At 35.3% G+C, this 11620-nt stretch overlaps 1 protein-coding gene across 1 annotated transcript; it reads right to left on the minus strand.

Moving 5' to 3' along the window:
• Positions 1 to 1621: 1621 nt before the first annotated feature.
• Positions 1622 to 11418, minus strand: LOC126668429 (TMV resistance protein N-like). The gene is made up of 6 exons (XM_056104651.1): positions 11066 to 11418; positions 10904 to 10962; positions 10727 to 10783; positions 9882 to 10642; positions 9623 to 9754; positions 1622 to 1840 (listed from the first exon to the last, which is right to left on the minus strand). Exons 1-6 carry the CDS (start codon positions 11416 to 11418, stop codon positions 1622 to 1624), a joined length of 1581 nt encoding a protein of 526 aa, XP_055960626.1.
• Positions 11419 to 11620: the final 202 nt, after the last annotated feature.

Below are 11620 nucleotides of genomic sequence, written 5' to 3' on the forward strand. Positions count from 1 at the left end.
ATAAGCAACAAGAACCGTAATCGGTGGATTAAGGGTTGAAATTTCCACCTCTAGGTTTTGATTACGAAACGGAATAGTAGGTTGTGAAAGGTACAAATGTAATGGATGCTTGTGGAGTGCTAAACCTTAAAATTCAAATTAGATCAAGTAAAGAGTAAAGTGTATAATGTGATTGATATAGAAGAGTGATTAGAATCCTTAGAGGATTAAGATGTGTTAGACATGATCAAACTTATTTGATCAATTCCTAGAAAAAGACCCTCATGAAGGGGACTTTGGGAAGGAAAAAAAAAAAAAAGTTGTCAGACTAGTCTGATGTCGAGGAGTACTGGAGTGAGCATTTCCAGTTCAGTGTACGGAATTATCGCAATCTGAGGAAGGATGCAGAGATAGCTCGTGGTCAGGCACAAGTGTCTCTGAATCAGGTTAAGAGGCAAATGTGATCCTTATCACAAGGAATGCTACCAGTGGGACTGTATTCCACTGACTTTCTGCGTATGGTCGAGGGAATGTCAAAGGTAAAGGACGTGTATGATAAAGTATAAGGATACAAAAGTAGATTATGGATAATAAGAAATCAGTTAAGGTAATTAGAGTTAAGACAAGTATGGATAACCTGCGTATAACGCAAGGAACTCGATAAGAATAATCGAGGAAAAGGAAAGAGAAAAGTCATGTGGAGAATTGACAAGGAGCTTAAAGAAATGGAACTCTATGTAGTCGCGTATAAATAGAAACAAAGAAGGATAAAGAGGACAGAGACATATGATCGAAATCACTGACAGTTAAGATGTTAGTAAAGGTACAACAGTACAGTATGTGAGTCATCGAGAGCGCACTACGTCGATAATTTAGACAAATAGACAGTGGCACATCATTCAATTGATGATCAACGTTAAGAGTGTTGAAACAAGAAATATCAGAAATATGAGATACAATAGAGGTAATATCAGCATATGATCGGCTTTATAGATGGCCATGATGATAGAATAAATACGATAAGATGATACGTATTTGATCAAGAAGATTCAGATGAAGAAAACTATAATTTTCCATTAAGGATCAATGTGGTGGATACTGAAAGAAGGAGTGAACCTCAAATCACGAAGTAGAAAAGAGAAATAGTTTGGAAATTGGTAACCAAACTAGAATGGAGAATAGTTGGATTACAACGATGAATGCTAAAAGCATCTTTGGATGTCGAAGAAGCGACAAAAGAAAGAAGAGCCTAGATCATGACGAAGCAGATAGTGAGATATTCACAAAAAGGAGGAAGGAACACCAAAGAAGATTAAGAAAATAGGGTATAAAGTGCCAACCATAGTAATAAGAATATGAATATCATAGTTATCATAAGGATCAGTATGTCATGAAAATCGTGAAGAATGGTTACGTTCATGATAAGTATAAAGAAGGAACTTTGCAAAAATGCGGAGAGAAATTGGACAAGTAAGAGAATGAATTAGCGAAAGAAGTATGTGATGAATAAAGATGATTACAGTGACAACACTGTTAAAGACAATATATGACGACAAAAGATAAAAGAATCAAGGATTCTCATTGGGAATGAGTAAACAGGATATATTGAATAGATTGGAGTAAAACTCCACTACATCAACAATCATTGATCTCCCAGAACGAAGACCGTATACATAACAGCTGCGCCTGAACCAGGAAGGTTCACGAAGAGATTAAATATCTCTTTTCTGTAGGACATTAAGCGATAATGCACAGGCAACTGTGATGTAAACAGACATAATATAAGACTAACAATCTTTAAAAGATGATAGCACGGAGTGCGAGATGAAGTAAAAGACAAGATGGCAAAGACAAGAAGAGACTACAAGTTTTAAGAACAGAACATCTCGTTTAAGAAAAGAATGTAAGTCAATGATTATAAAATGAGTAAAGAGTATGCGAGGAGTGAAATAACGAAACCAAAGAGGATAACAGATAACGGGATGAAGATCCCAGTACGATGATAAATAAGGATCAGACCGTATATAAAACATTTTCAGAAAACTCTTTTAAATAATATAATTATAGATATTAAAATATCATATCAGAGTTTATATTAAAATGAATCATTTGAAGTCAATTCACAAATCTGCTACTGACTCCTATTGACTACTGCAGCTCCAGGACCTCATACTTGTGCAAGTCCAACGACTTCTGGCACAATGAATATGGTTTGTCTGATCCGACTTCTACTACCTACAAACATCAGAGTGAGGGGTCAGTATTTGGGAAAATACTGAGTGAGTATGCAAATTATTAACGGTATTATTAAATTTACAACATCGCATACTCAGAATATAATTCATGGCTTTTCATTTCATAACTATCGTACTTAACCTCATCCTCTTGACATCGATAGCGAAGCCAACCGATGTATCCTGCATGCCTGACATCGATAGCAAAGCCAACCGATGTATCCTATATGCCTGACATCGATAGCGAAGCCAACCGATGTATCTCATACGTCTGACATCGATAGCGAAGCCAACCGATGTATCTGATATGTCTGACATCGATAGCAAAGCAAACCGATGTATCTGATTCAACTCACACAAATCAATCTAATATATCATGCAGACCATAAACATCACCACAAGGTTGATGTATCAAAGCAATCAAACATAACAAAGTCCCATACAAACAAATCATATAAATGCGATGTATTGATAAAAACATTCATAATATATGAAAATAACTTTTATAATAATAATAATACGCGAAAGTAATTTGCCACTCACAGTGACCGCTATTCCTTATATCCGAACGTAAGCTCCAAGAGACTGGCCCGTCAATCTCTGTCGAGCTCCTTGGTTCGTCATACTCATAGCTCGATAGCCCGTCACATCTATCATAGGATTCTATCGTTAAAACGTATACTTAAAGAATCTATTCTAACGATTATTCTAACCACCAAACATGACCAAAAGCGCAAAACATAAGCCGTCGCGTTCTAAGCGTATCTTTCTTGATATCTATTACCAAATCTCATTCTTACGCTTAGTTAATACCATTAGTGGTGTTCAACTAATCAATTAATCCTTGCTTAATATGTTTATTCCAAAATCCTAGCTCAAAACATTAAGTTCCATGTCTATTTCATGCTTTCGGAAGCTATTTTTCGCTCCCGGAGGTTCCCCGGAGGTCACGATCGAAGTAGGGCACGTCGTGCTAGCTTGGCACGTCGTGCCCCTCATTTTTCATGAAGGGCACGTTGTGCCCTTCCTTGTGCACGTCGTGCACCCCTACTGGTGCACGTCGTGCACCTCTGGTGGTGCACGTCGTGCCCATGACGTTTTTGACGTCTCTGGACCATTTCCGAGGCCCCAAAACATCCAAAACTCATACCAACACATACCCAAATCATCTTAACACAAAACCTACCAAGAATCCTTACAAAAACGATGAAAACCGACATGCTTTAGGTGTTACGATTCAAACGTAGCAATTTTTCTCAAAACAGCCCATAAATTCCGATTTTTAACATCCAAAATTTAAATCTTACCTTGATTTGAAGCTTAATATTGATAGAGCTTCCAATTCCGAAGAGTTTGCCGCGAAAATCGTCCGAAACGGACGCCGAACGGCGAAACGGCGAGCAAACGACGGTAACGATCGAAGAAAGGATGAAAGCTTCTGGAGGATTCTTTCTTCATCTGATTCATATCACTTCCTATGTATATTATGGTTAAAATTCCTCTTTGATCATTGTTCTCTTTAATTAATACAATTCGTCCTTTAAACTTTTCTTTTGTTCAATTTAATCCCTCACTTAACTAATTAACACTTTTATCATAACGTATACGTATTATTTATATCCAATAAACAATACGAATCTCAATAGTAATATTTTCCCATCCATAATCTTTTAATTACTATTCTCGAGATTAATTGGCTAGTTTGCACTTTGGTCCTTGAACTTTTCAAAAGTTGCAATTTAGTCCAAAACGTATCCGCGTCCAAATTTTAAAAGGTCTCCGATTGACCCGAAACCTTTACCACATATACTATAAAACATTTCGCGGACCTTGGCGAAATAATTTTCACTTCAGAATTTATATGGCTAAATTACCATTTTAGTCCCTATACTTTATTTTGCGATTTTCTTAACATTTTTCTTTTCTAATTCCAATTCCAACTTTAGAACTGAAATATAATGTTAAATCTCTCGCAATAATCCTTTCGAATCCGTCCTGCTAAAATTTAATATTTATCTTAATTTCTCGGAAATCTTTCCGATATCGCCACTCTGGTGACTTAACACTGGACACGTGGTCCAATTAAATACTTAAGTAGTTTGGGGTATTACAGTGAGTGACGTCTAGCAACATATCACGACCCCCAAATAGATATGTATGTTTCAATGCATTCTTTATGAACCAATGTTCATAATTACCGTATACTCAAAATTCCCTTCATCTAAGATTCTGATCTCGACTAGTGTCACGGTTAAGTCAAACACTATTTATCTTGATGATATGACCTCATCTCAGTTCTTATTCTTGATAAGTATGACTTCCACTAGAAACAACTTTCTAAGTAAGTCATATACACACCTGTGCAGGTTTTATCATCCATCAAGAACAAATTGAGATAGCATATAAATCCTCTCTTGGTTAAACCCCTATCTCCATATACAACTAACTAGAGCCAACACATCCCGCGACCCTAGCTCATGAAAGATCTAGGGATTAGGAGTATCAAACTCTAATCACCTATATACAAGATAGTGTCGCCGCAAGTCAAAGAACATATGTACAATCATGAAATAGATGACATTAAATTGACTTTGATGAAATACCCTGTATAAGTCATCTAGCGTCAATTGTTCGACTCACTCAAACCCTTTGAGTATCCATATGTTTATTCTGATCCCCATCAGGTAGTATGAGACTCACTGCTTCCTATAATTAGTAACTCTTTACTAATCAGGAGAATAAACAGAGGTGACAATCTTTCTGGAATAATGTGATGCCCTTATTCGTAGGACCCCATCGATCGTGAACAGTTATTTAAATCACTTGTATAATAGAATTTTGTCACTCATATTCTCAACACCTTAAGAATAGATTCTATCACAATGTGATAAGGACAATATGCAATAAATAAACACTTAGTTGATGAGGCACTTAGTTCAAATAAAACATATATATCATTGAAAATGGGATTTGTTTATACAAGTATAAATACAAAATGGCCCTACGGCACATACTACTAACAAAACGTTTACAAACATTACGAAACAAATCCAAACTTTTCACCTTTTTAGCGATTTAAGCCAAACGTTTACAAACGTTACGAAACAAAACCAAACGTTTAAAACGTTACGAAACAAATCCAAATGTTTCAAATTTTTAGCAATTTAAGCCAAACGTTTACAATCGTTACGAAACAAATCCAAACGTTTCACCTTTCTAGCGATTTAAGCCAAATGTTTACAAACGGTACGAAACAAATTTAAACGTTTCATCTTTTTAGCGATTTAAGCCAAACGTGTACAAACGCTACGAAACAAATCCAAACGTCTCACCTTTATAGCGATTTAAGCCAAATGTTTATATAGGTTAAGAAAGAAATCCAAATGTTTCATCTTTTTAGTGACTTAAGCCGAACGTTTACAAACGTTACGAAACAAAACCAAACATTTCACCTTTTTAGCAATTTAAGTTAAACGTTTACAAACATTACGAAACAAATCCAAACGTTTCCCCATTTTAGCGATTCAAGCCAAACGATTAAAATGTTACGAAACAAATCCAAACATTTCACCTTTTTAGCGATTTATGCAAAACGTTTACAAATGTTATGAAAAAAATTCAAACGTTTCACCGTTTTAGCGATTTAAGCCAAACGTTTACAAACATTGCGAAACAAATCCAAACGTTTCGCCTTTCTATCGATTTAAGCCAAACGTTTACAAACATTGCGAAACAAATCCAAACGTTTCGCCTTTCTATCGATTTAAGCCAAAAGTTTATAAACATTACAAAACAAATCCAAATGTTTCACCTTTTTAGCGATTTAAGCCGAACGTTGACAAACGTTACGAAATCAAACCAAACGTTTAAAATGTTACGAAATAAATCCAAACGTTTCACATTTTTAGCGATTTAAGCCAAACGTGTACAAACGTTATGAAACAAATCCAAGCGTTTCACCTTTTTTCAATTTAAGCCAAAAGTTTACAAACTTTACAAAACAAATCCAAGCGTTTCACTTTTGTAGCAATTTAAGCCAAATGTTTACAAACGTTACAAGACAAATCCAAACGTTCCACCTTTCTAGCGATTTAAGCAAAACATGTACAAACTTTACGAAATAAATCCAAACGTCTCACCTTTTTAGCAATATAAGCCAAATGTACACAAACGTTTCGAAACAAATCCAAATGTTTCTCCTTTTTAGAATTTTAAGCCAAACATTTACAAACGTTACGAAATAAATCCAAGTGTTTCAACTTTTTAGCAATTTAAGCCAAACATTTACAAATGTTACGAAACAAATCCAAACGTCTCACCTTTTTAGCACTTTAAGCCGAAAGTTAACAATAGTTTCGAAACAATTCCAAATGTTTCTTCTTTTTTGAATATTAAGACAAACATTTACAAACGTTACGAAACAAATCCAAGCGTTTCACCTTTTTAGCAATTTAAGCCAAACCTTAACAAACGTTACAAAACAAATCCAAACGTTTCTCCTTTTTAGCGATTAAAGCCAAACGTTTACAAACATTAGGAAACAAAGCCAAACGTTTAAAATATTACGAAACAAATCCAAACGTTTCACATTTTTAGCAATTTAAGCCAAACGTTTACAAACATTACGAAACAAATCCAAACGTTTCACCTTTTTAGCAATTTAAGCCAGACGTTACGAAACAAATCCAAACGTTTCACCTTTTTAGCGATTTAAGTCAAATGTTTACCAACGTTGCGAAACAAATCCAAACGTTTCACCTTTTTAGCGATATAAGCCAAACGTTTACAAACGTTACAAAACAAAACCAAACGTCTCACCTTTTTAGCAATTTAAGCCAAACGTTTATAAACATTGCGAAACAAATCCAAACTTTTTGCATTTCTATCGATTTAAGCCAAACGTTTATAAACATTACGAAACAAATCCAAATGTTTCATCTTTTTAGCGATTTAAGCCAAACGTTTACAAACGTTACAAAACAAAACCAAACGTTTAAAATGTTACGAAATAAGTCCAAACGTTTCACATTTTCAGCGATTTAAGCCACACGTTTACAAACGTTATGAAACAAATCCAAGCGTTTCACCTTTTTTGCAATTTAACCTAAAAGTTTATAAACGTTACGAAACAAATCCAAGCGTTTCACCTTTGTAGCAATTTAAGCCAAATGTTTACAAACGTTACAAAAGAAATCCAAACATTTCACCTTTCTAGCGATTTAAGCAAAACATGTACAAACGTTATGAAATAAATCCAAACGTCTCACCTTTTTAGCAATACAAGCCAAACGTTTACAAACGTTACGAAACAAATCCAAACGTGTCATCTTTGTAGCAATTTAAGCCAAACGTTTACAAACATTACCAAACAAATCCAAGCGTTTCACCTTTTTAGCAATTTAAGCCAAACATTTACAAACGTTGCGAAACAAATCCAAACGTCTCACCTTTTTAGCAATTTAAGCCAAAAGTTTACAAACGTTTCGAAACAAATCCAAATGTTTCTTCTTTTTTAGAATTTTAAGACAAACATTTACAAACGTTACGAAACAATACCAGCTTTTCACCTTTTTAGCAATTTAAGCCAAATGTTTACAAACGTTACGAAACAAATCCAAACGTGTCCCCATTTAGGCGATTTAAGCCAAACGTTCAAAAGGTTACTAAAGAAATCCAAACATTTCACCTTTTTTGTTATTTATGCAAAACGTTTACAAACGTTACGAAACAAATCCAAACACTTCCCCTTTTTATCCGAATCATATATTTCAATTCAAAATTGGAATTCCAACAATTCGGATCTAGAAATTGATCATATCAATAACAAATGGATCTTCGTATCATCTAGTAATTAAAGCACGCATCTAGAAACCGTAAGAAGAATACCTATGTCGATTCTCCAACGATTCTTGTAGTCCTGATAGTACGGCGACCTCAAGCTCGTCCACACGAGTATGCGTCCGATTGAATCCTCACCTTGAAGTAATCTGCAAGAGTTTCTCTTGCTGAGCAACCCTAGGCTCAAACGCTCGCCTTGATTACATCTTTGCTGGGATGTATGAAAAACTTTCTCCAAGCTTTTCTGTGATTGATGACTACTTGAACTCCTTCAAATATGGTCTCTTAAGTGTGGTGTGGTTAGAATGAGCAAAAGCAACCTCTATTTATAGGGTAGAGCTTTGCTTAAGAATGCAACACCTCACATGCTAGGTGTCACACACCAAGTAAAGGTGTTGCCACCATTCGACACCTCACATGCTAGGTGTCACACACCAAGCATAGGTGTTGCCACCATCTGACACATCACATGCTAGGTGTCACACATCAAGCATAGGTGTTGCCACCTTCTGACACGTCGGATACTAGGTGTCACACACAGAAACATACATGACATCATCACGTGACATCATCATATGACATCATCGTGAAATCATCACATGACATCATCGTGACATCATCACATGACATCATCGTGACATCATCACATGACATCATCGTGACATTATCACATGACATCATCGTGACATCATCACATGACATCATCACATGACATCATCACATGACATCATCACATGACATCATCACATGACATCATCACATTAACTTGGATAAAATACAATTAGGTGCCTACTAATTTATAACTCTTACAAATTAGTCCCTAATTTATACTTGTTTTTCATCTTAGATTAATTTCCGAGATATGCTAGTATCTATATGAAATCGATCTCTCGTAAACTCAATCGGTTGCACACCCTATTGTGTGTGACTAACTAGGTTCACATCTATATGGCAACGAGAGTCATAAGAAACGCCTTTCTTATATTAAATAATTAAATCCCATTAATTATTAATTCTCGTAGATCGTGAGTGACGTCTAGCAACATATCACGACCCCCAAATAGATATGAATGTTTCGATGCATTCTTTATGAACCAATGTTCATAATTACCGTACACTCAAAATTCCCTTCATCTAAGATTCCGATCTCGACTAGTGTCACGGTTAAGTCAAACACTGTTTGTCTTAATCATATGACCTCATCTCAGTTCTTATTCTTGATAAATATGACTTCCACTAGAAACAACTTTCTAAGTAAGTCATATACACCCGCGCAGGTTTTATCATCCATCAAGAATAATTTGAGATAGCATAGAATCTTTTCTCCGTTCATCCGGAGTGATAAATCCTCTCTTGGGAATACGTAATAAATGAACACTTAGTTGATGAGACACTTAGTTCAATTAGAACATATATATCTTTGCCATTGGGATTAGTTCTACAAATATACATGATCAAATGGCCTACGGCACATACTACTAACAAGAGTTTCCAACGAGTATCCGTGCCAGTACAAATATCGCAGCTCGTTGGGGAAGCTTTGCAGGCCTTGAGAAAGTGCACCTTATCACCTGTTTCTGTTTCAGACCCATAGGAAAATGACAGTATTTTAGATGAGGTATTCCCTTAAAAACATCTGGATTTAAGTCAATGGCTTTAATTTTGGACAAGTCCAGGAATATCGCTTCAATTGCATCAGTTCCCTGCGAACGGAAAACATGCATAACAGAATGTCATATCATATTATTTAACATTTTGATAGTAATACTTCAACCAAATTTCAAAATGAATAATACTATAAAGAATAGTTAAAATGAGCTTAAACCTTACTTGACTATTTGTGAGCACACTAACAATTTCTTCATGATCCCATAATCTACTCCTTTTGCATGGCTCTCTAGATTCTTGGAGAAAAATTTCCTTTCCCATTTCTTGCAGCAATTCATACATTTCTATCTTACCAAAAACAGCTATAAGAGATTTATCCATGAGAACACATAATCCAATATCTACATTCAAGCCGCAACAATTAAGAATTCTTGTCACCTCTTTTCTACTATGTCCTCTAAAAAAACAGGCAATGTAGAGAAAGATATCCTTTTCGTCGTCGTCGAAGCTATAAAAACTAATTTTCAAGACATCCTGAACACCTCTAATAGGAAGCCTTTCCAGGTCATCCAGAACACGTTTCCATTCTTTTTGGTTCTTGTCAGATAAAAAGGAGCCTAAGACTTTTAGAGCCAAGGGATTGTTTTTAGCAAATTTAAGAAACCGAGATAATAGATGCCGATAATCTTCTATTGGAGAGGTTTTCTTAAAGACATTCTGCCTTAAAAGTGTTCGGGCCTCAAAGAAATATAATTCATTAACTTCGTATATGTCATCGACACTGCTCAAAATCATTTGTTTGTCTCTAGTGGTTACAACGATTCTGCTTCCTTTGCCAAAGAAACAACGATTGTTTTCAAAAAATTTAAATTGTTGTGTTCTATTCACATCATCCACAACAATTAGAACCTTTTTATTGATCTTTCTTTTGACAGCAGGAGAGCGCAGAATATTAGAAAGGCTGATGCCAACACCTTTTTCCCCTGAAATTTGAGAAAGAAATTCCTTTAATATTTAATAATCGCCATCTCTTTGATAAGCATCCTTGACATTTTCAAGAAACCAACAGCTTTTAAATCGACATGCTATCCTCTTGAAAACAGCTTTGGCAAGGGTTGTTTTACCTATGCCACACATTCCCCAAATTCACAAAATGCGGACATATTTTGACTCATTGGACAATAGTTTTATGATTTCATCAATGCGAGAATTCATTCCCACCAAGCACTCTGAATCATATGGACACTGGCTCAGTTTTTTTATAATATCTTCTACAATATCATCAACAAGCCATAACTCTGACCTGCCGAATATAAGAGTAAGCACCCTTTAAAGCATGTATAATGCAGATAATCAACTTTCAATAACATGTATAGATAATGAACCAACAGGAAATTGTAATTCACAAGCCAAAATTTAAAAAGGAATTCACAAATACCGGCACGACTATCTTTCCATAAGTTTCACTACATTCAATTATCTTAACCACTTCATCCAAGCGTAATGTTGAAGAAGCAAAGTCTTTCGAGAAAACAATTACAGCAATCTTTGACTCTTTAATCACTTCCAAATGCTCTAATGTTATCTCTTCTCCTCCTCCGTAAAGTTTGTCATCACCATAGGTATTTATCCATTTACAACGCAAAAAAGAATAAAGATGGCTGGTAAAATAATCGCTAGCGCCTTTACTTCTGAAGGTCAAGAAAACTTCATACTTCCATTGCTTGGCAGAGCGAGATGCAGAGGAAGAAGCAGCCATATGACTATAATTTAAGGCTGCTTGAAACAAAAATAGAAATGAATAAGTAAGACGAGGATATTAACTAGTTCATTTTCCAACTAAGTTTCATCCTTTACTTCCATCAAGAAATTGTTTTTAATAGGAAGAACATACATCTTTAAACTCCCGAAGTCATCAACCGAGAAAAGGAGAAAACGATAAGAAAACATTAACAAGACAT

This window comes from Mercurialis annua, linkage group LG2, assembly GCF_937616625.2.
Source record: "Mercurialis annua linkage group LG2, ddMerAnnu1.2, whole genome shotgun sequence".
NCBI lineage: Eukaryota > Viridiplantae > Streptophyta > Magnoliopsida > Malpighiales > Euphorbiaceae > Mercurialis > Mercurialis annua.